At 36.2% G+C, this 25,910-nt stretch overlaps 1 protein-coding gene across 2 annotated transcripts in view; it reads right to left on the reverse strand.

Annotated features, from left to right (window-relative positions):
* Nucleotides 1-5,295, reverse strand: part of EREG (epiregulin) — a 30,137-nt gene extending 24,842 nt beyond the window's left edge. The window contains exon 1 of one of the 2 annotated variants that reach the window (XM_072624260.1): nt 4,544-5,295. In XM_072624260.1, coding sequence (XP_072480361.1) covers nt 4,544-4,589 — 46 coding nt within the window. In that variant the 5' untranslated portion in view covers nt 4,590-5,295. The remainder of the gene's footprint in view (nt 1-4,543) is intronic. The other variant, XM_072624261.1, reaches the window with a different exon arrangement.
* Nucleotides 5,296-25,910: the final 20,615 nt, after the last annotated feature.

Raw genomic sequence — 25,910 nt, forward strand, 5'->3', positions numbered from 1 at the left:
CTCTTACCTCATCAATGTTTCATCAATATTAAAATTGTTTGACACCCCCTAAGTAAAGATCAGCATTTGTTCTTGCTTCAATGCAAAGTCAATTTGGTTAAGAAAACATTATTAAACACCTAATACGTACTAAGCATTTCCCTATGCACTGAGGAATAAAGAAGCAAAGTTTGTGCTAGATTCAAAGTTGAGATAAGAAGTCCCTGCTCTCATGGGAACGGGAGTTGGATTACATAGAGAAATTATTATAATATATGAGAAATTCATAAGACATGTCATGGGGATCTGTTGGGAATAAGCTAACCTGAGAAGGAGTTGAAAACATTCTTAAATTTCAAATGGTTTTTAAGTCACGGAAATCATTACTCTACCATGGAATTTTATGAAATATATTTGGTCAATAACGATGCATATATGTATGTATGTATGTATGTATATGCATGCACGTACATGCATATATATAATGCATGCATATATATAATACACATACTGTGAAGTATATCTAATTATATGCCAGAGATTATATGGTATGTATTTTATATCATATTTATATGAACATACATGCATGCATATGATTTTACTAGGCAATATCCACTATGGTGCATTCTTTCATATTAAAAAAAGAAGCTACATTTCTCATAACTAATCTTTTGATCGTCATGTTCCAAGTACATCCTCAAGTACCTCTGGGATTACATTTTCAGTACAATTTTCTATGTTTTCCATTAGAATGACCTGATTAGAAGTTAGGTTTACATCAATCAAACTATAAATAAACTTATAAATAAACAAGTCCAAATTTATTGGGATCCATGGGTACAGGAATCTCTTTTTTATATAGGATTCTTTAAGAGGGATTTCTGATGGAACATTTGTGTAACTACAAATGACCATTAAACAGGAAATAGAAGTCCCTAATACGAAACAAGATTAAAAGGAATTCAGATTTTTTTTTTAATGAGACAGATGGCACAAGTGAACAGAATGCTGGAGTTGGAATCATGAAGACCTGAGTTTAAACCCTGCCTTAGAAATTGAATAGTTGTTGTGACCCTAGGCAAGTCACTTAACTACTGTCAGCCTCAGTTTCCTTGTCTGTAAAACAAGAATCATTTACAGTAGACCTATTTCATAGGATTTTTCTCAGAATTAAATAAGACAACCAATATAGAAGCCTTTGCAAACCTTAAAATACTATATGCCTACTAGCTAATATTATTATTAAGTTTTCTTAGAAAATATTTTCCCTTATGCTTTTCAGCAAGGTATTACAATATATAACGAAAAGAAAAAAAATTTCAAGGTTCTTGTTTCTTGATTTTGAGTGAAATCAAGGTCCAGGTTCATCTTGAACCAGGGCCATCCTACTCCACAAAGGCCCTTCTTTCCATAAGTGAACTAAATTCCTGGAGCATAACTATCTTCCTATGTTAATTTGACACTACATCCAGTCAAACACTCAGGTAGGTCTGTTGGGAATGCTTCAAGTTGCAGCCACACCCTTTGACTCTGGACATAATTCCAGGGTAAACCAAAGGGAACAGGGTGGGTGTATCTTAGAAACAGAATACTTTTGGGGGAAATTTCCTTTTGGAAGTTTCTAAGCACAGAAATGTCCCCAAATGTTTGTCAGTCTCCTAAATTGAAACTCTCTGCTGTAGCTATGCTGAAACTTAAGATAACAAATATCAAAACTACTCAGGTTTAGAAGAAGATTTTCTTCTACTTGATGCTGGAGTGGAATATTTTTTTTTTATTTTTTATTTCTCATGGCAAAGATTTTTAGTTTAGACTGCATTCATTATCTTTATAGCACCGGCAAGAATTGGATTTTTAAGACCGCAAATCTTCTTAAAGAACTATTGAGAAGTATTTTACCTCATATCTCTGGGACAATCACCAAAGTAGCATTTGCTCAAGCACAGCTGATTTCGCTAGTTAGGGAAACAATTTTTAATATTTGAGTTTTTCATGATCCTTGCTTATCCTTTTGCTGCTGCTCAAGGAAATGAAACTGAAGGAGTCTGCTCAATTTCCACTCATGTACTTTGTGACTGTAGGCAAATCATCGAGCTTCTCTATGAATCAATGTTCCAATTCGTACAGTGAGGAAAGCAAAGTGTATGGAATACACACACACACACACACACACACACACACACACACACTTACATTCTGCAAAAACAAATAAAACAACAAAGAAACACCAAATAGAAATCTAGACACATTGATTTAAGATGAATTTATCTTGACAATAGTCTGTGTGTCTTTTCAAAAATAACATTTGAAAGTTTTCACAAGCAACAACAAGATTGATAAGCCTAGAAAAATGTGTCCTCAAAAGAAATTCTCATAGTATTCAGCAATTTATTCATACATAAATTTTTATTTTATTAGCATAACAAGAGCCAAAGAAATGTAATCTCCTGACATTTGAGGTGAATTTTTTTTTTGTTACTGATAGACTTGGGATATATCGCTAAAGACTATGCCAACTCTTATAATTCTATGATCCTGGTCCCTTGCCCACTATCTTTCTGTGTATCCGATCACATTAAAAACAGAGATAGTATCTCTAATACTTGGGTGGCATTGGTTATTTAATTGATTTTGGCAACCAAATTACTGCAAGTGATGAGAATAAAAAAAATTAAGCTTCAAAGCAGAATTTTCCAAAAGGCACAGAAATATCTAAAGAAACTGGGAAAACAGAAACTGAAGCAGCTTGTTTGGAAACAGGCTTGGGGAGCTGATGAAACAGGTCAGTTATGATTAATTAAGTAGTGCAATAAAGTGGTTAAGCACTTTCATGACAACAACAAAAACATATTACCTAGGTATTAAATAGTTTATTTAAAGTCCTTAGAGTTTCAAATTTGAATATTCAATTTTTAGTTGTTGAACATGCATTGTTAGATGATGTTACATGAGGGACAAAAGTAGGACCAAGAGATTTTGCTGTCTGTAAGTCCATAAAATCATCACAACAAAAAAATCTTGACAATTGAAAATGTTTGTGTTTTTTTTGTCCCCACAAATAGTTGCCAATATGTTATTGTTGAGTTGATTCCAACTCTTCATGACCTCATTTGGGGTTTTCTTGCATAGATCCTGGAGTGGTCTGCCATTTCCCTCTCCAGCTCATTTTACCGCTAAGGAAACTGAGGCAAATGGGATTGAGTGACTTCCTTAGGATCATAGTTAGTAAGTATCTGAGGCCAGATTTGAGGACTCTATCCACTGTGTCACCTAGTTGCAAGTATACATGGGGACAAACTATTTGATTTTATTTTGTTTCTTTTTTTATGACTTAGGATGTGGAAACAAAATGTCGGAGTGATTACCACATCTTGTTTCCTTCAGGAAGAATTTCCCAAACCTAGTTCATTCCTCAAAGATCTAGACCTAGTATCTGCCCTTGTAATGTAAATTGGAAATATGCATAGCATGTTTTTCAACTGGTCTACCTAGTTCTGAGGCCAAGGTGGCCAAAAGATGATTTAACAGCAGTATGTGGGCTCAGAACATCAGAGGAATTCCCCCTGAACCTCAGACAGAAGACGAGAGCCATTGTTCTTGTTAGCACGTCTGTTGGGAAACACTTCAGTCTTCTGCTAAAGCTGAACCCGAACCAGCCTGATTTTTCTCTAGAGGAGCTCTGTCAGGAACTGGCTTATCGCCCTAACTCCCTAAACCTGAGGATTAACCCATAAATCCATTCAAGAAAAACCCAACTCTAAGTTGACTGACCACACAGCACAGGAAGCAAGAAGCCCTTCGCTGAGAGTAGAATGAGACTCCGCAGTCACCTAAAGAGGCAGCCAGAGTGAGCCTCAAGAAAGGAAAACGTAGGGGGGAGGGGAGGAGAACCCACACACTTCCCTTCTCGCTCTCCAGTGCCTGGGAATGTCATCCAAAATTTTACTGTCATCCCTTCTGGTAATCAGGCAAAGTAGAAACGTGACCATTAACTGGGTAATGAGGTTTTTTTGTTGTTGTTTTTTGTTGGGTTTTTTTTTTCCCCTCTAGGTATTAGAAGGGACAGCAAAGATCTCATTTTCCCTTAGTCCTATTTTCATCCCCCCAAAACTTCTTCAGATGTAGGCAATGGGCAGAAGGTGAAGGATTGCTGTATCTGGGAGACCTGCGTTCAAATAGCGATTCTGCCACTTGATCGACTTTCCACAAGTTCTTTTAATTCTCTAAACTTCACTTTCTCCCGCTTTAAAAAGATGGGGTCAGACTAGATCAGTGGATTTTTCAAAGAGAGGTCGAAAAACCCCTGGGAGTCCTCGAGGTTAAAATTGTATTCACAATAACGCTAAGACATTTTGGTTCCCAATATAGTAAATAATGATAGCCATAACTCATAATCGGAAGCTCTTTGTAGGGGCCTCAATACGAGGGCAAAGGAGTACAGAGAACCCCTGGATAAGATTCTCTCTACCCTTCCTTCCAAGCCTAAATCCAGGATTTTATAATTTGACTCCATTCGAAAGAAAGAAAGCCCCGAAGGGGCAGAGCAGAAGGGAGGCGACCTTACCAAGGGTGAGCAGCACGGCAAAAATCTTCCATAGATAGCTGTCCATCCTGGGGGAGTGTGTCCACGCCTTTGCTTCCTGACTCAGAATGAATGGAGGAAATGGAAAGTCTCGTCTGGGCTAGCTGACCCGAGCAGAGTGAGGTGCCTGCGAGTGGCCCTCTGGACGAACTGGAAATCCCAGGAACTGGCCTTTGAGGGGCAGCCAGATAAGGTCGATCCTGTGCAGCGATGGGGAGGACTGGCTAGTTGAGGGCCGGATGCGACGGACAGTCGGGCTCAGGTGTGCCTTCCTCGGACGACGTGTGGGACAATGCAGCCGGTCCTGTCCGACCAGTGAGGTGGACCCGACTGGTGCCTTGTTTTTATAAGTCCAGTGGGAGGGGCATCGGTCCAGGAGACCTGGGCATAGACTTCCCAAAATGTCGAAATAGTTTGGGGGAACAGTCGCTGTGCCAAATGGGGGTCTGGAGGGTGCGGGGAGGGGAGTGGCCCAGGACATTGCCCTGGACACTGCCATGGAGAGGATACAAGGCGTTGTGCTCCTCCCTCTCCCTCGCCCACCTAAGGGCGAAAACAATCTGCTTCTCCCCTGGGGTGTGTGACCGCGTGGCTAATTCCGCCAGCATTACCAGGTCCTTTTCTCTGGTTTAGGAATGAAGGGCAGGGACTTGGAAAAGTCCGGAATTCCGCCGCTAGTGAAGCTGAAAAAGTCTGAGTTCCTTAGCGAAACAGTGTGGCTTTGTGGGAGGAGCAAAGGAAACGGGGTGTGCCCGCTGAATATCCGAGGCTTTTGGACCAGCTGCTTTATTCGAGGGGTGGAAGGGGGGGTCTCACTTAACAGAAACCTGGAAAAAGTAAAGGGCACTACGACTGTGCAACAAGGGAACGAAGTAAAGTTCCCGAGAAAGAACGTCTTTCCCTATAAAAGATGCGCTTTGCGTGGTTATAGGGGATATGGGTGTTTAGATGTGAGTCTCACCAAAAAGAAATGCTCCATCTTGCTTGGTCTCAGTGGGGATTTGATCAGCAAATCAGTCGGTCAAGTATAGTCCCTTGGAATTCTTTTTTATCCTTTCCTATCATTTCGTCCCTCCCCTTCAATCTTCTCCTAACTGCTTCTTGCGTCCAGTTTTTCTCCCACCCCAATCTATCCTGCATAGTGTTGCTAAATTAGCCTTCTGAAAAGTCTAGTTTTGCCGTCTTATTTCTGTGTTCAAAAACCTAGGTGGCAAAAACCTAGTAAAGCCCCGGGATTAGGAGGACCTGAGCTCATATCTATCCTCCGTCACTACCTGGGCGACGCTAAGCGAGTCACTAGAAATCTGTATGCCTCAGTTTCCTCAACTGTAAAATGGGGATAATAAGAACCTCCATCTCAAAGGATATTTGTGCGAATCAAATGACATAAAATTAATAACGTGCTTGGCACAGAGGAGGCACTGAACAAGTTCTCCCTCCTCAGCTTGACCTTTTATTTAGGACCACTCTCGTTAAATTCTCCAGCATAAACGGACTCATTCATTCATTATACCTGGACATTTTGCTTTGCTCATTCTCACCTGTGTCTTTAAGTGCATTTCCCCGTTTGACATTTGATTTGGCAAGGTCTAGTTTTAGCTTCACAATGCATTCCTAGACTATCGTAGGTGACAATGATCTGTTCCTTCACTAAAATCATCTCAAATTAATCTATCTATCTATCTGTCTATCTATCTATATCTCATTTGGCATCCAATCATATGTGGTTGTTCAATAATATTTAACTTTTCACTTGTGTATGTGTTGTTTTCCCATATAAATGGTAAGTTCATGAGGGCCAATATTCAAACTTCTCAAAGGTTTCCATAAGTATGTATTGAATAAACACACTTTGATTGGTATTGATGATGCCTATTTCTTACTTCCCTCTTTTCTCATCTCTTTCCCTTCCCAGAAATTTCCTTTCATCTTCAACATTCTTACATTAAACAAATTGCATTCTAAAGCTTAAGTCCGGAAACCACCATCTGGAACCTTCACAAACTGTATTCATCATCAAATCCCTAGGTTACACTATATTCTTTTGTGATATGAAACCCAAGAATTACAAATCTATATAATGGGTCAGAATATCATATAGGCAAAGGAGAACTGTTTAATGAATCAATATTTCTCTCTCTCTCTCTCTCTTTCTCTCTCTCTCTTTCTCTCTCTTTCTGTCTCTCTTTCTCTGTGCATGTGTGTGTGCGTCTCTGTCTTTGTGTGGGTCTTTCTGTCTCTGCCTCAGTTTGAGAGACAGGGAGACAGAAAGAGAATGACACACATACAGAGAAAGACAGACAGACAGACAGACACACACACACACACACATACAGATAGAAACACCCTCAGAGTCCTATAGAACTTAGTTCAAGTCCTTCCCCTGATATGTCTTGACTGTGTGACTCCAGGCAGGGTTGCTTACCCTCTAGGTCTCCCACCACCACGAGGCAGCTCTCCAAAACAATAAATTGCAGAGAAGGAGCCTACTTGCACTGGTACAGGAACTCCCTAAACACCAATAAAATCACATATCTAGGGTTTTATTTTGTTTTTTTAAAAGAAAGATAGGTCTCTACTCTTTCTAGTTTGTGAAATTAGATGTAAAATTCTGCTTCTGCCCCATGATGGTCTTGGTACTATATTTCAAAAAGCACGATAAATAGCCATGAACAAAAATGTTTTGGAAAAAAAAGGATACAGACTATAAAAAGCATGGTGCATCCAAGCTGTGAGTAGGTCCTTAGATTTCAATGTGAAGTCTGTCAAGTCTTTACAAGCAGTGACAGGAAGGAAAAATGCATTCGATTTGAATATATTTTAGTTAAGCTAACCCAGTGCTGGGCTGTATGTTTAAGAGAAAGATGACATAGAGGGGGAAATTAGGAGAATGGATTCAACGCCCAACTAGTCAGCATCATGGTATTGATTTGGAGAGAAGAATTATTTCATCCTTGATTAAGCCTATAAACATAGATCTTATCATCTGTTTGAAAAAAAAAATTCCAACCTTGATTCCAAAATTTTCCACAGTATAGTCTGATTTTGTGTGGTGTGGAGAAACATTTCTTTTTAAGGCTTTATGTTTACTCAATATTTTAGCCATATCCTTTTACAAATGACTTCTTCATGACACATTTAGAAGCTCACTAGCCCCTGACTGTACTAGCAGTACTTACTGTTTATTCCTGTCAAACCAAGAACTATAAATCATGGATTTGTATCCAAGTACATGTATAGAACATATCATGTTGGCCGACACAGAAAGCACGTTAAAAGAAACGGTTGTATCAGAACTTGGGAGATTCAAATTATAAGGAAGGCGGAATTAGGGAGGGACCTCAAAAATCATCTCAGGAATTCTCACCTTTTTGTGTCATGGACCCCTTTGGCAATCTGGCAAATCCCATGGAGCTCTTCTTTAAAAAAAAAAAAAAGAAAGAAAAAGAAAGTCTTCACTCTCTCTAGTATGTGAAATTTAGCATAAAATTCTGCTGCTATCTCATCATGGTTTGGTACTATATTTCAAAAAACACAATAAATAGCAGCAAGCAAAAATGTTTTGAAAAAAAGATACAGATTGTAAAAAGAATGCTCTCTGGGCTGTGAGTATGCCCTTGGATTTCAGTGTGAAGTTTTCTTACCTCTTCTTAGAATAATGTTTTTAAATGCACAGTGTAAATTAAAATATATAGGACTACAAAGCAGAGCAGTTATATCAAAATAAAGATGTAAGATTGTTTTGTTTTGTTTTTTCATGCATGTTCACAGACCCTCTGAAATCTATTCATGGACTCCCTGAAGGCCTGTGGACCCCAGGTTAAGAACTCCTGATCTAGTTCAACCTTGTCATTTGACAAATGAAACTAAAGTCGAGAGAGTTTACTTGACTTGCTCAAGGTCACCTAGGGCTAAGACTGAGGTAATAGATAACAGGAATACAAGTAATCACATTTCCTATTCAAAGAATCATAAACCCAAACAAACAAAAGAGATTACTTTATCAAATCTTAGAATTCTACTTTCTAAGAACCATTTAAACTTTTGGTGGTCCATCAACGTAGGGTCAGTAATATCTAGAATTTTGAATGCCAAAAATTATTTTTCAGTAAGAAATAAGTGTATTTTACAAGGACTCCTGGACTTAACCATGCTTATGAATTTGAATTTAAGTCATGAGATGATTGTGAAGGGTTTTTAGTTGCTTCTTAAGATGAAATGAGATAATATATGTAAAGCAGTTGGAAATCTTAAAGTGCTTCATAAAGGCAAGTTATAATAATATGCATAATTATTATGAGTTCATTTATTATTGTTATTGTTGAAACTCTAAAATAATAGATTAACACTGGATTTCATTGTTCTAACTTGAGTTTTGAAAGTTTTAGTATCTTGTCCAAGATCAAGATAACCATCTGGAATTTAAGATCAGAAGTCCAGTTCCATCAAATTCTAAGGAACATGGCAGTGGGGGAGAGAGTCACTGGAAAGATTGTCGTTGGTTTCAAGTCCACCTCCAGCACATTCTAGCTGTGTGACTACTAGTAGGCAAGGCACTTCATCTCTCAATGCTCTAAGTAGCTCCCTAAGCCTTTAAGTTGCAGAGCAGGTACTGTTCTTCATTGGAAGAAAGAGTTTCTTCACCTGGGGAGTTCCCTACAGCAATAGTCGCAGGTCCAGTACCTCTTCCATCCTTGTGCTCTGACTATCTCGAGGTGTTAAACACTACCTAGTATCATCAATCACCTTTTGCCTGTAACCTTTCCTTTAAAAAAGCAACAAAACAGAATAACTGAAGAGGCTTTGATGAACTCTAGGGGGAAAATATATGTTTGATTTCTATGTTTAGCAACACTTGAAAATAACTGAATAAACTGTGGTAAATGAATGTGAGGAAATTGGTCATTTAAGCAAGAAACAGAAGGATATGAACTGGTGCATGGTGAAGTCCATAGAGCCAGGGCATTGCATATGATGACATCAAGATTATAAAAGGAACAATTTTGAAGGTTTTTTATAAAATGATGAAGAACTGATAGATTTAGGATACAGAATGAATCATATATACTTTAGTATAATTTGGTTTTCTTGACTACATGTTTGTTACAAGTCATTTTCTTTTCTTTCCTATTTCTTTTTCCAATGGGATAGGAGATGGCAGAGGTAAAAATAGATTTGTTATTTTTTTTTAATAGAACAGGGGAATGCAACACATGTGAACTGTTGTATACACTTTCAGATGAGGTCACTGCATTACAGCTTTTACTCAACTGTTTTATTTTGTTACAAAAGACCTCTGACAAAGTGGGAGTAATGTGTAAATGTTTGTGATGTAAAAAATAAAACACATCAATAAACCTTGGAAAAAAACAACAAGATTTCTTATCAGAGAAAGAACTTCTACAGTTTCCTTTTAACTTGTAGGTAGAAGATCATTTTTATATTCCTGGCCCTCCTCTCCATAGAATATATTAAAAGGTATTTAAATATTTTCCCCAAGTTTTTAGCCTTTTTATTTAAAATTTGAGCTCTAAATTCTATTCCTCTCATTCTTCCTCTCCTCCTCTCTCCTTGAGACTGTAAGCAATCAGATATAGGTTCTCCATGTGCAGCTATGTAAAACATTACTATATTAGTCATTTGATACAAGAAGACTTGAATAAAAGAAAAAAATGCAAAAAGAAACTGAAAAAATAACATGCTTCAGTCTGTGTCCAATCAATATTCTTTGTCTAGAGATAGATGGTATGCTTTGACATTCATTAGTCCTTTGGGATTGCCTTGGATCATTGTATTGCTGAATTAGCTAAGTCATCATAGTTCTTCCCTGAACAGTACTGCTGTTACTGTGCACAATGTTCTCCTGGTTCTTTTCACTTTACTATGTTTCAGTTCATGTAAGTCTTTTCAGATTTTTCTGATATTATCCTGCTTGTTATTTCTTATAGCACAATAACATTCCAATATATTCATACATCTTAAAAGGCAATTTGGCACATAAGTATACATCTTCCATCTGTGAAGTTATACTTGAATTCAGGTCTATGAAAGGAAGGAAATCTGAGGGTTACTGAACGTATATCTAAAAAGAGAAATACAATGAAATGACCTTCTACTAGTGCACATATGAAATACAATCAAGTATTTTAAAAGCACAAACAATATAGTCCATCTCTGTTAGCATGGCAAGTCATCTCTTGAAAACATGATTTTGTTTATTTGAAAATAGTAATAACAAGAAGTAGCACATTCAAAGAGCTAGCCTCTTGAGCTTCATCATACGTACACAATTTCAGTAATCTTTAAGTTACTAGAGAGATTGGCTTATTACATGATGTGTTCATTTTGATGCTTCTTAGAAGCTCTTATTCAACATAGCACTATTGGTGAATTGTAACTTTATAACACTCTCTATCTGCAAGCTGAGTTATGAATACTTATAGAATATTCATTATAAAGATGATTGGGATATTCAGATATCTCTTGAAAATGATACAGAAAGCATGTCACTGTCTCTATTCAAAACACCTTTGCTGCATATTCTAGTCATGTCAATGAAGCATCATCTTCCATATCACCTACCGATTCTTGCTAATTCTTCTGCAACCTCCTAAACTAAAGAAGCTATTTTGACCAAAGACTTTACACCAAGAATTAGCAGTATTAAAGAATTCATCTTATGACACTGAATGCATCGTTAATATGAATATTAATATGATTCAGTATTTGGAATTTGTTTCAGCAACCTAATTTTGAGTTGGTGGACAAAGAATAAAAAGGGAATTTTTTTCTAGAAATTTGACCACAAATGCAGTGTAGGGGAAGGAGTCCTAAATTTGGAGCCATGTGATCTGGGCTTAAGTTTCTTCATTTATAAGATGAAACCCACAGACTAGATGACATCTAAATTCTTTCATACTGAGAAGTCTTAACGTTTATTTTTGAACCTTTGTCTCTTTGGCAATCTAATGAAGCCTATGGACCCCTTCTCAGAGAGTTTTAAAAAGCATAAATTAAATATTTTGATTACAAAGCTGATTTATATTGAAATAAGTACACTTTTTTTCATCCAAGTTCACAGACCTTTTGAAATCTTTCTGAGGGTCCCAAGTTAAAAATCCATGCCTGATAGATTTTTGACCTTTTGAATGATCTTGAAAAAAAGAGCTACAAGAGTTCCTGAAGGTTCCTAGACCACATCGAATCCTCTTACTTCCTCTGGATTAATCCAATTTAACAAAAATCAAAGTCTTTCCACATGCAAGCTTTTCCTCTAGGCATGGACCCCAGAGTAAAATGAATAATGCCCCTGTCTACAAGAAACTTCCTTTCTACTGACTTTCATGCACTAGGCATGGAATCCAAGGTAAAATGTATACTGTTCCTGTCTGCAAGAGACTTCCTTTCTAGTGGGAGATACAACATGTAAAGAGACAAATACATGAATATTTGAGAGAGGGATCACCAGAATCTAGGGAGTTAAGGAAAAGCTTCCTGTAGGAGGCAGTACCTGGAATGATCTTTGAAGGAAGCCAGAGATTGGAAGAGGTGAAGAAAAGAAAGGAGTCCTTTCCAAGCCTGTACGATATCCAGGAGGCAAGAGACAAAATGTTGAGATTAATTGTTGGTAAGTAGGCCAGGTTAGATTATCTGGAATGTAGATGGAATGAAAGTCAGTGACGTGAAATAAGTCTGGTAGGTGATTATTACACACCAAGTTGAGAAATTTTTGTTTTACCCTTCAGAAAAAAGAGACACACTGAAGGTTTTTGACAGGATCAGACCTGTGCTTTAGCAGTAACTCCAGTCATATACTATATATATGAAATATTGTCGTGAATTAAAATGAAAACTTTTCATTTTCTTGTAAATTAAAATATCCAGCCTCAGGTGTTACAAGTGGCAGCGTTAAAGAATTTATTTCATTTAAATATTGATTTAGGAGAATGATATATCAGAATGTATTATTTCATTCCTTTAGTTTCTGTGGACTTTGACCTTATCTGTAAAGACAGAGAGAGGAGAAATAGAAGATTTGGACCTGTTAGAAAAAGGCCTAAGTTAGGCTTATGTTCCTACTTAGCCATTTTTAAGCTGTGTAACTTTGTTAACCCACTTTAAACTTTGATTTCCTGGGACAGAGTCAAGATAGTGGAGTAGAAGCAGGGACCTATTCGAGCTCTCCCCCACATATCCCTCAAAATACTTGTTAAAATGATTCTAAGCCAATTCTAGAGCAGCAGAAGCCACAAAATGACAGAGTGAAACAAATTTCCAGCCCAAGACAACCTGGAAGGCCCACAGGAGGGGTCTATTGCACCATGTTCAGAGTAGAGCACAGCCCAGTGTGGGCCACGCCAGCACAGACAGGACTGGAGCAGGCTTCAGGGCACTGAATCATGGATATCTGCTGTAGTTTCCAGATTTCTCAACCCACACACAACAAAGGCAGCTTCAAAACTCAGTGAGAAAGCTCTCTCACTTGGGTGAGAGGGGAGTGTGGTCAGACCACAGTCCTAGCCTCAGCCCCATGATGAGGGCAGTGCTGCAGCAGAGGTTGCTTCTGCAGCTCACAGCGTACAGGTGGTGGGGGAATTGAGCAGTTGATCTGGGTCTCAGTGCTGAGTGGCAGGCCTGGGGTGAGAAGGAGAGCTGGCATGGTGGAGCTGGTGGTAGCTGTGGAGAGGGAATCTTACTAGCAGTTCCAGGGCAGAAAAAAGTGCTTGTGGTTGCTCACAGACCAGAGTACAGGTCAGGAGAGGAGAAAACACCTCTCCCTTGATTATACCATTTTGGAGGAACTGAGAACTTATAGTTCGCTAGAGATATCTTAGAAAACAGATGCACAAAATCTCTGAAACTTGAAATAATATACCTTCCATTTAATAAAGAACTCAAAAGTCAAGCAATTGACTGGGAAAATGTCCAAAAAGGGGAAAAATAAGACTAGAGAAGTTTACTGTCTTGAAGAAAAGGTATTTTCTTCCATCCTTTTGGATGAGGAAGATCAAAGTATGCAACCAGAGGAAGACAGCAAGGTGAAGGTTCTTACATCTAAAGCCTCGAAAAAAAATGAAATGGTCTCAGGCCATGGAAGAGCTCAAAAAGGATTTTGAAGAGCAAATAATAGAAGTAGAGGAAAAATTAGGAAGAGAAATGAGAGTGATACAAGAAATTTATGAAAAATAAGTCAAGAGTTTGCTAAAGGACACTCTCCAAAAAAGCTGAAGAAAATAACACCTTTAAAAACAGACTACACCAAGGTCCAAAAAATCAATGAGGAGAAGAATGCCTTTAAAGGAGAACAAATGGAAAAGGAGGCCCAAAAGCTCACTGAAGAAAATAATTCCTTCAAAATTAGAATGGAGTGCTAATGACTTTATGAGAAATCAAGAAATTATAAAACAAAACCAAAAGAATGAAAAAAAAGAAGACAATGTGAAATATATTGTTGGAAAAACAACTGACCTGGAAAAAAGATTCAGGAGAGATAATTTTTAAAAATTATTGGTCTACCTGAAAACCATGATTATAAAAAGAACCTAGATATCATCTTCCAAAAATTATCAAGGAAAACTGTCCTGATATTCTAGAACCAGAGGGTAAAATAGAAATGGAAAGAATCCACCAATCACCTCCTAAAAAAGACCCCAAAATGAAACTCCTAGGAATACTGTTGCCAAATTACAGAGTTCCCAGGTCAAGGAGAAAATATTACAAGCAGCCAGAAAGAAAAACATATTGTGGAAACACAATAAGGAAACACAAACAGGATTTAGCAGCTTCTACCCTAAGGACTCAGAAAGAATTATAATATTATATTCCAGAGGTCAAAGGAGCTAGGATTAAAACCAAGAATCACTCACTCAGCAAAACTGAGTATAATACTTCAGGGAAAAAAATGGAATTTTAATGGAATACAAGCCGTCTAAGCATTCTTGTTGAAAAAACTAGAACTAAATAGAAAATTTGACTTTTAAATACAAGATTCAAGGAAACATGAAAAGGTACACAGGAAAGAGAAGCCTTAAGGAACTCATTAAAGTTGAACTATCTGTATTCCTACATCGAAAGATACTCATGAGACCTTTTACAGTATTAGGTTAGTTAGAGGGAATAGATATATGCAGGTGTGTATGGGTATGTATGCATGTGCATATTATATATGTGTATGTATATGTACATGGGTACATGTCTGTATGTCTGTATGCATGTATATATACATGCATGTATGTGTATGTGTGTATGTATATATATACATATATATACATAAACAGTGGGCACAAAGTGAGCTGAATATGAAGGCAGAATACCTAAAAAAATAAAATTTACTGTTGAATGGAATGTACTAGGAGTAAGACAAAAGGAGAGGTAGGATGCAGCAAATCATCTCACATAAAAGAGGGGAGAAAGAAATTTTACAATGAAGGGGAAGAGGGGGGAGATGAAAGGAAATAATTGAGCTTTGCTCTCATGGGATTTGGCTTAAGGAGGGAATTACACACACTCAATTGGATATGGAAATCTATTTTACATTGCAGGGAGGCAAAGGGGAAGGGTATAAGAGAGGGAAAATAATAGTAGGGACAGTAAATTGGAGAAAGGGCAATCAGAAGCAAACACTATTGTGGGAGAACAGGTCAAGGGAGAGAATGGAATAAATGAAGGGCAGGATAGGACAGAGGGAAATGTGGTTAGTCTTTCAAAACATGACTGTTATGGAAGTGTTTTGCATTGCTACACATGTATGACTTAAATCGATGCTTGCTTTCTCAAAGAGGGTGAGTGGGGAGGGAGGAAGAGAGAGAATTTAGGATTAAAATTTTAAAATGTATGTTAAAAATCATGCAACTGAGAAATAAGATATACAGCAAAGGGGTATACAAATCTATCTTGCCTAGGAAAATAGAGGGGAGGAGGATTGTAGAAGGGGAGTGGTGATAGAAGAGAGGACAGATTGAGGTAAAGGTGGATAGGGTACATGCTGTCCCATGGTGGGGGGTGGGGATGAATGGGGAGAAAATTTGGAATTCAAAATCATGTGGAAGTGAATGTTGTAAACTGAAAATAAATAAATTATATATTAAAAAAAACTTTGATTTCCTGTAAAAAAAAATGTGAATAATAGCACTTTAATTATTTGGAGGGAGTCTGTGGAAAAGTATTTCAGAAATGTTGATACATTAAATCTCTTTAAAATCATTAAAATATTCTACCATATGTATATATATGTATATGGACAATATATCTATTCATAGAGCCAAACCCATGAAAAAGATTTGAAGATGGAGATGACAGATTGGGAAGTCCTGGGAGATGTTTGCCCCCATGGGTTCTTTGTTTTTCCACTCTTGTCATTTTGTGTTTCTATTCAGTTATGCCACGTTCCCCTCATCTGAGCCATGTACCATTTGACAATGAAAAATTGCTAGCAAAAGCATAACACAATGAGTCAGTAGGACTAATGCATATCTACCTGTGTTTGTTGTCTTGTAGCATGTCAACAACATTAATTTCAATTAGGAATACGTTTATGCATATGTACACACATAGGATATGTATATGTCCTAGTAGTATGTATTAGGATACTACTTAGACGAGATTAGAATATGTTTGTATACTGGTATATGCATATATATGTACACATGCGTACACTCTGTTCTAAGTAGTACTAGCATAGTACTTGGAATAGATGAGAGTGTGCCTATGTGTGGGTGTATACACAAACATTTCTTTACAAATACACACATTGTTTATATATTCACCATATATCATGTTAGTCATAAGTAGCATTAGCAATTAGTAGCTAGTAATAAACTTAGCAATGAGCATTATTAGTATTAATGTCATAGCACTATTTATAAAAGATTAGAGTACATATATATGAGAGTATATGTATATACATATCTATGTATACACATATGTATAGACATATCTATATGTACACATATGTATATATGTTATATATACACACATACAATTCTTATACATTCTTAATTCTAAATAGATTAGGATACTACTAAAGTTTCCTTTATACGCTATTAGAGAGGATATGTATCTCACATACATGATTTGTAATCTAGTCTAAGTAATATATACCATGCATATATGTGTGTATATATATGTGGTATATGCTACTTAGAATTTTATATGTATATATATACGTATATGTGTGTATTATATATACACATATATAATGCACACATACACACATATATAATACACATACATACTTATAACTCTAATCCATTCTAAGTAATAGCCTAATTGACTCTAAAAGAAATTATTCCTACTTATCCTTAGTAATTATTTGCATAGAAGTTCCATTTTGATGCCTCACTGAGGCATGGAAGGTCTTTGAAGGTTATTTCTGGGACTGTGACAAGTTCTACTTGGTAGGAAAATTATAAAGCATAGTCCTAGTGACAGACATATTGTGTAAGGACCATTTTAACTAAGGAAAAAGTCAAAGCTCACCATAGGAGATGAGTATTTTGGCCATGACATCACCTGAAATAGATAAAAATACAAAAGGTCTTTTAGTGCCATGCAGTCTCTTCTATAGCAAAGAAATGATGGCAGAAATGGAAGAGTGAATAAAAGCTACTGGAAATCAACTTTTTTCAGATCATCTGCTCACACTAGTTTAACTTGGGATGCTTTAAATGGGAGATATTTTTTCAGTGACTGCAGTCTAATAACAGGAGTACATGAACCACATTCAAATGAACCACATACTGTCTTGATCAAAGTAAAATCAGAAGTAACGAAAATCTCATGGTTAACTGGAAGGATGCCTTGTGAGTTCTTATTGGCAAGATTTCCTGGGACACATGAATATTTTGAATTTCAGTGGCCATGATTGAGTGCAGGCAAGGGGACCACTTTAAAGATAGTTGTATCTTATGTACTATAATTACTTCTGGAGGATAAAGAAATTGAAAAATTATATGAAAAACTTCATAAGATACTACAAGTGCCAACATATACATTGATACTCTGACAGAAATGGGAAAGTGAGAATGGAAGAAGATGGTGAAAAGAAAATTGTTGTCATCATGAATCCTTTCGAATTGTTTTAGGTCCTTGCATTGCTGAGAAGGACTTAGGTCTATAGACTTAGGTCTATCAAAATCAGTCCTCACACACTATGGCTGTTTCTGTAACCACTCCTGGTTCTGCTCACTTCACTAAGTATCAGTTCATATAAATCTTTCCAGGATGTTCTGAAGTCCACCTGTTCATCATTTGTTATAACACAATAATATTCCATTACATTTATATATCACAACTTTTTCAGTCATTCCCCAATCGATCAGCATACCCTCAATTTCCAGTTCTTCACCACTACAAAAGGAGAAAATTTAAAACTTATGGAAGTGAAGGTTGAAAACTAAAAATAAATTGCGGGAAAAAGAAAGAAAATGTTTGCAAACATATTCAGGGCTAAGAAGTAGAAGAGGTTTGTTGATTATTCAGAAGCCTCACACCTATAAGTTGATCAACTTGCAGGCATTATTATATACTTAACGTGTGCCAAGCAATGTGCTAGGTATGGAGGACACAAATATAATTATTCAGGAAAATAGTGGCAAATGTAGTGAACATCGAATAACATCACTAAATAAAGAAATACATATATCTTAACAGACAGGAAGCAGACTGATTTGTGGGAATTATTTCCACATAAGCTGTACATGGGCAGTCAGATCAGTGATGAATAAGGATAAAGGTGAAATTTAACACCAAATCAGAGGAAGGATGAAGGTGAGATGACTGACACTGCAAAACTCCCATCTGTCCAATTCAAACAAGCTACTGACCCGAAAAAGTGAAGACTCATTATCACCATATTTTACAGACATCAGCCTACATTAATACTTAAGATTTCATTCAAGCAGGAGATCTGTATAGCATGCAGTTCCTTCATGATTGAGTAGTTCTTTAAGAGTTGCTATATTTTACAAGTTAGTCACCCTGAAGCAATGCAATGATAAGTATCTCTGAATTGAACTAGGCTGGTCCTTGGATGAGAGATATCCATTTCATCACTGTGTCTATACTCATACCCTTTCAGCTTCATAAAACCTGCTCTCATAGCCTTCAAAGGTATGAGGTCAACTACACACCATGGAAAAACATCAGTTAACCTTTAGAGGAGTTTAACACATTTAAAAGACCTAGATACCAAGAAGGCCAGAGGGGTACAAAAATTAGTCTGTATTTTAAAATGAAAATAGAAGGTAGAAAACAGACATGTGAAATGGAATTGATTCAATGGCATCTCTTTAGCAATATAGAATATTTTTGAATGTAATGGCATCATCACAGTTGAAATTCCAGTGAGAAAGTAGAAATGGCCCTCAAGAAATTGAAGTCAAGAAGAATGACCAGAACAAGCACAGTCAGAAGAAATTTGTACTAGAGGTCACATGATTTTAAGAATTCTCAAGAAATCGATTTTCAATTTATATCAGAGAAGAGTTCAAAATAGTGTGTGTGTGTGTGTGTGTGTGTGTGTGTGTGTGTGTGTGTGTGTGTGTGTGTGTGGTGGTGGTGGTGGTGGGGATTATATTCTTACCAAGGAAAAATAACTGAGAAGATATAACTAATTGCAAATCAGTCAGTCAGTCAACAAACATCCATTAAATACATGCAATGGACAAGGCACTGTGCTAGCCATAGGGATACTGAGACAAACCTGATAGTCTCTGTCTTCAAAGAACTTGCATTCTATTCACAAGTCACATTTACATAGTGTGACCTACACCTTGATGGCTCAGGAGAAGAATGTGAGGTTGGTGACCTTGAACAGTCTTCTCTCACTCAATTCAAAATCAACTGCAAGTCATGTCATCATCTTGATATCATGGTCCTCTTTGAGAATGAAGGACAAACACAAACCATGAGTGAGTAGCAGCTCCTCTCCTCTCCTCTCCTTTCCTCTCTTCTCCTGTCTCTGTTCTGCTCAGGAGAAGGTAAACTCCATAGTCAAAAGCTACCTTTGTTCCTCTGAGTTTACTGGCTACATTGCTTGCTCAAAGATCAAACCTTAAACCCAATTCCCTCTGGAGCTCATAGACTGGACAACAAAGACAACAAATCCCCACCCACCTAGTATAGGTGGATATAATTACAAAACAGTAATTGTTTCTCTTTTACCCAGAAACCCTGAGGGTCTTCTCCTCCCCATTTGATTTTTTTTTATTACAGGGACCATCCCTTGAATAACTTAAAGAAGCCTATTCATTTAATGGGTGTATCTAACTCAAAGTAAGGTTGTGATAAGACCTAAGCCTGAAAAGGCCAGGGTCTCATATTGCATCCTGGACCATCTCCAGTCGTCCTGATGAATATCAGGCCACTGGACCCAGATGGCTCAGGAGAAAAAGGTGAGATTGGTGACTTTACATAGGCCTCCCTCACTCAAATCAAAGTCAGCTGAAAGTCATGTCATCATTTTGATGTCATGGTCCTCTTCGAGAAGGAAAGATAAGCATCTTATACTAGGATAAGAAGCCTGCAAAACTGAGAGCAGGAGAATAGTAATCAGACCCCTAGCTGTAGCTCACTGGCCTGTACTTCTCCTGGAATACTTGAAGATCACAACCCTCAATACCCAGAAAAGGTAGCAGTAAGAATTCAAATAATATAGTTTAAATTAATTAACTTGGTAGTCAGTCACTAGCATTCCCTCTAGAAATATGCAGAGCCTGGCACTGACACAAAATCTCAATTTGAGGAATAAGGTTAGAAAAATTAGTAAATAGAAAATGAGACCAATAATAGAGAAATATGGTGGAATTTAATGCCCAAGACATATACCCAGAAGAAGAAAATAACATAAATTAACTTCAAGCAAAGCCTTACACACAAACACGGTTTGGACATAAGCTCAACTAGAATTTTTAGAAAATATTAACCATGAATTAAAGGGAAGTTAGGTGGAACAGTGGATAAATCATGGGGCTTGGAGGCAGGAAGATCTTAGTGTGAATTCAACCTCAGACACTTACTCTTGTGTGACCTTGAACAAGACACGCAACTTCTATTTGCCTCAGTTTCCTCAAATGCAAAATAGGAATAAAAATAGCGTCTACCTCCCAGGGTTGTTGTAAAGATCAAATAAGGTAATATTTGTTAAGTGCTTTGTTTGGTACCTGGCACATAGTCAATACAATATAAATGTTATTATTATTGTTATTAATTATTATTGTTATTAATATTAATAATATTATTGTTATTCAATTACATTGTAAATGAAATGAGAGCTCTAGGATAAAAAATGGAAATGAAATGAGAGTTCCAGGGGAAAGACTTGGAAGAAGGATTAATAAATTTTTATAATAGGTGCAAAACTTTGCTAATGTAACAGACTCCATGAAAAATAAAATGAACTGAAGATAACTAAATAATTCCATGAGAAAATAATATTTTTAAAAGTTAGAATATTGAAAAACTAGAAGACATAAACTTTCATATTACAAAAAACTAGAAAACAAGTTGAGGACAGAAAAAAATCTAGGAATCACTGGACAACTTGAAAGGCATAAATAAACCATATTTAAGAAAGGGATAAATTTCAACTCCTCAGATATATTAGGACCAGAGGGCAAAGTAAAAATGGAAAGGATGCACTAGTCAACTGTCAAAAGAAATACTAAACTGAAAACTTCCAGTGACATTATAGCCAAAATCTAGAGTCCTTAGGTTCAAATATTCCAAGCAATCAGAAAAAGTTAAAATACAGAAGGTATACAGTCATTATCACACAAGACTTAACAGCTGCTATTAAGGAATAAGAAAATTTAGAACATAACATTCCAGAAAGGAAAACAAAAAGTTTCACAACCAAGAATCACTTGCCTAGAAAAACTGAATATAAATGTAGAGGGGAAAATGGACCTTTTATACAATGGAAACCTTTCAAATATTCTTTTTTTTTTAATTAGTTAATTTATTTGTTTTCAGTTTTCTACAATCACTTCTTTATATCTTAGATATCTCCCCTCCCCCACCTTTTAAAAATATATAGTTTATTTATTTTTCAGTTGTTAACATTCACTTCCACAAAGAATTTGAATTCAAAATTTTTTCCCCATCTCTCTCCACCCCCATCCCAGGACAGAATGCACCCCATCCACCTCTTCCTCCAGTCTGTCCTCCCTTCTATTAACCACCCTTCTTCCATCCCCCTTCCCTTCTATTTTCCTGTAGGGCAAAATAGATTTCTAGACTCCATTACCTGTATAGCTTAATTTCCAGTTGCATGCTAAAACGTTTTTTAACATTCATTTTTAAAGCTTTAAGTTTCATATTCTCTCCTTCCCTCTCCCCTCACCCTCATTGAGAAAACAAGCAATTCAATATAAGTTATACATGTGTAACAAGGCAAAGCACTTTCATAATAGTTATGCTGTAAAAGTCCAACCACATTTCCCTCTGTCCTATCCTGCCCTTCATTCATTCCATTCTCTCCCTTGACTTGTCCTCCCACAACAATGTTTGCTTCTGATTTCCCTTTCCCCAATTTGCTGTCCCTTCTCTTATTTTCCCTCTCCTATATACCTTTCCTCCTTGCTTTCTTGCAAGGTAAAATAGATTTCCATATCCAACTGAATGTGTGTAATTCCCTCCTTAAGCCAAATTCCATGAGAGCAAGACTCAATTATTTCCTTTCATCTCCCCTCTCTTCCCCTTCATTGTAAAAGTTCTTTCTCCCCTCTTTTACGTGAGATGATTTGCTACATCCTACCTCTCCCTTTTTCTTACTTCTAGTACATTCTATTCAACAGTAAATTTTATTTTTTTAGGTATTCTGCCTTCATATTCAGCTCACTTTGTGTCCTCTGTCTATGTATGCATGTGTATATATATATACACATGCATACATACATATATACATACATGCATACATACATACACACATGTACCCATGTGCATATACATACACGTGTATAATATACACATGAATACATACCCATACACACCTACATATATCTAATCCCTCTAACTACCTTAATACTGAAAAAGGTCTCATGAGTTACAAATAATATCTTTTAATGTAAGAATGCAAACAGTTCAACTTTAATGAGTTCCTTAAGACTTCTCTTTCCTGTTTACCTTTTCATGTTTCTCTTGATTCTTGTATTTGAAAGTCAAATTTTCTATTCAGTGCTGGTCTATTCAACAAGTATGCTTGGAAGTCCCCTATTTCATTGAAATTCCATTTTCCCCCCTGAACTATTATACTCATTTTTGCTGCATAGGTAATTCTTGATTTTAATCCTAGCTCCTTTGACCTCTGGAACATCATATTCCAAGCCCTTTGATCCTTTAGGGTAGAAGCTGCTAAATCCTGTGTTATTCTGATTGTATTTCCACCATACTTGAAGTGTTTCTTTCTGGTTGCTTGTAATATTTTCTCCTTGACCTAATAACTCTGTAATTTGGCTACAATATTCCTAGGATTTTTCTTTTTGGGATCTTTTTCAGGAGGTGATGGGGGAATTCATTCCATTTCCATTTTACCTTCTGGTTGTAGAATATCAGGGCAGTTTTCCTTGATAATTTCTTCGATGATGATGTCTTTGCTCTTTTTTTTAATCATGATTTTAATTTCAGTCATTTCATTTCATGGATGTCATTTTGGTCCTCTTCAAAGATGAAGGACAACAATCACCATGAACCAATCATGGTTTTCAAGTAGACCAATAATTTTAAATTGTCTCTCCTGGATCTATTTTCCAGGTCAGTTGTTTTTCCAATGAGATATTTCACATTGTCTTCTTTTTTCATTCTTTTGGTTTTGTTTTATAATTTCTTGATTTCTCATAAAGTCATTAGCTTCCATCTACTCCATTCTAATTTTTAAACAACTTTTTTATTCAGTGAACTTTTGAGCCTACTTTTCCATTTGGCTAATTCTGCTTTTAAAAGCGTTCTTCTCCTCATTGGCTTTTTGGACCTCTTTTGCCATTTGGGTTAGTCTATTTTTAAAAGTGTTATTGTCTTCAGACAAGAGTCATAGAAAGACTCAAATAACACCAAAGACCTTCAAGTGGTTTTGTTATGTTATTATTGCCTTAAAAGAAGGGAACCCAAGAAAGAATGAGCTAGAGAATAGAAGGAGAGGAAAGGAGAACTTGCTAACATATTAAGGGTATACAAGAAATAAATTGCAAAATCTAGTGGAAAGGCTAGTGAGAGTGGATGTCCCTTGAACATTACTTTCTTCTGAACTGTTTAAAAGAAGGTAGAAAACAAGCACACACAAACACACAAATAACTTGGTGTAAAAATGTATTCAACTCAATAGAGTAACAGAGGAGATCTGAGAAAAGAGAAAGGGGAGATTAGGAGGTGGGTATATTTAGGGAGGGATTTAACATAAGTGAAACAAATTTCAACTTTAGAGAATGGATTTAAAGAGGAAGGCTTAAAAGGAAAACAGAAAAAGATAAGTATATATGATTTGAGATGCATGTGATGGAGAAAGAAAAGGAATAAGGGAATTGAAACTAGACTGCATCAGGAATAGATCACTAATGCTAAAATTACTTTCCTCTTTCATTGTCCTCTTATTCTTTGTAATAATGAGGGCAGGGGAAAATAAAAGGAAGAGTACATAGGATATAAAGAAGCTGAACGCTAATGAAAGAGCTGGATGTTAATGGAATCAATTCACCCCCCAAAAGAAAAAGGATGGCAGAATATTTTAGAAAATGGAACCGAATAATATGTTGTTCGTAAGAAACATGTATGAAGCATGAATATTAACATAAAAATTAAATAAGGGACTGGAGAATTTTTTTTTTGTATTTTAGCTAAATTGAATATCAGGATAATAATCACAGTTTCAGACAAGGTGATAAGAAAAGTAGATTTAATTAATAGAGATAAACTGGGAATATTTATGTGTCAGACAATGAATTAATATCAAAACATAATATATGTTAGTCAAATGCTATTGTATTTGGATGCTTAAAGAGAAATTGAAACAAGCTGTAAGGTGAATGGACAGTACAACTATAAGAATTAGGCATATCAATGTACCCCTTTTAGACTTAGACAAATCTAACAAAACACATTCACATATGCATACATATGAAAGACATATGAAAGGCATTAGGATAGGAACCTGAATAGAATTTTAGAAAAGTTAGATGTGATTAGTCTCTGGTAATTAAAAATGACAATAAAATAAGCACACATATTTCTCAGCAGTACATGATGCATTTACAAAAATTAACCATTAGGACATAAAAACATCATTAAAAAAATCAGAAAAGCAGAAACACTGAGTTCATTCTTTACTGACCACAACATAGTCTTGCTGTTGTGGTTTGCTCTTCATTCTTGAAAAATACTTTGACATCAGGGATAAAAATCCTATCAATAAAGAACTATTGAAGATCAGAATAAAAATTTGGTGGAGATTAAGTAATTTAATCTTAAAGAATTGGTGAATAACACAACTAATCAGAGAAGCAGAAGATAATTTTATTAAGGAAAATAAAAGCAATTAGGCAACATAACAGAATACTTTTATCAACAAAACAGAAAAAACCATCAATTAATAGACCATACTCCATGCTAGAGAAGACAAAAGGATGAAAAAATTCTTATCCACACAGTAGGTTGTGAGATAGAATGAAGAATTCCTAAAGGAAGAGGATGCTAGGCTTCAAGGAAAACAAAATGATGTACATGTTGAGGGGGAGGTGTTAAAGTGGAGAATAAGAGATTTGACTTTTGTCAGAATGATGGAGACTGGAAGACTCTTAGATAGAGAAGGAAAAATGCAATGGTACAATTAGGGTGTTAAAAATGAAGATTTTTCCTGAAAAAGAGAGAGCTGAATTCACTAAGGATGAATAAGTTAATTTAAACTCTCAAGAATGTTAAAACAGATTCACAGAAGCTATCAGAGATGATCCAATAAGGGGCTAATAGAGAGAAAAGGGCAGTATTCATTGATAATTCTTTGAGCAAGGGTACTGAGAAAACTATTTCTTAACCTTAGAACAATACTTGGCATGTAGTAACCACTTCATAAAATCTTGTTGACTGGCTAATCTTATAAATTGTAGATGACAGAACAAAATTGACTATAAGGAAATTAATTCCCAAGATAAATGAGGAAATGGTAAGAGAGCCCTTCGCTGCCCCTGATGAATTCAGATCATATGGCCCAGATAAACTATATCCTCAGATCCTGAAAGATGTAGAAGATGTAATTACAGAGCCATTGTTGATATCTGAAATGTCATGAAAAATATGAGGTACTTCAAGATTTAAAAAGGTAAATTTTGGCCCAATTTATTTAAAAAAAAGAATAATTAAACTC

The sequence above is a fragment of the Notamacropus eugenii genome, chromosome 7 (genome assembly GCF_028372415.1).
Source record: "Notamacropus eugenii isolate mMacEug1 chromosome 7, mMacEug1.pri_v2, whole genome shotgun sequence".
Lineage (NCBI taxonomy): Eukaryota > Metazoa > Chordata > Mammalia > Diprotodontia > Macropodidae > Notamacropus > Notamacropus eugenii.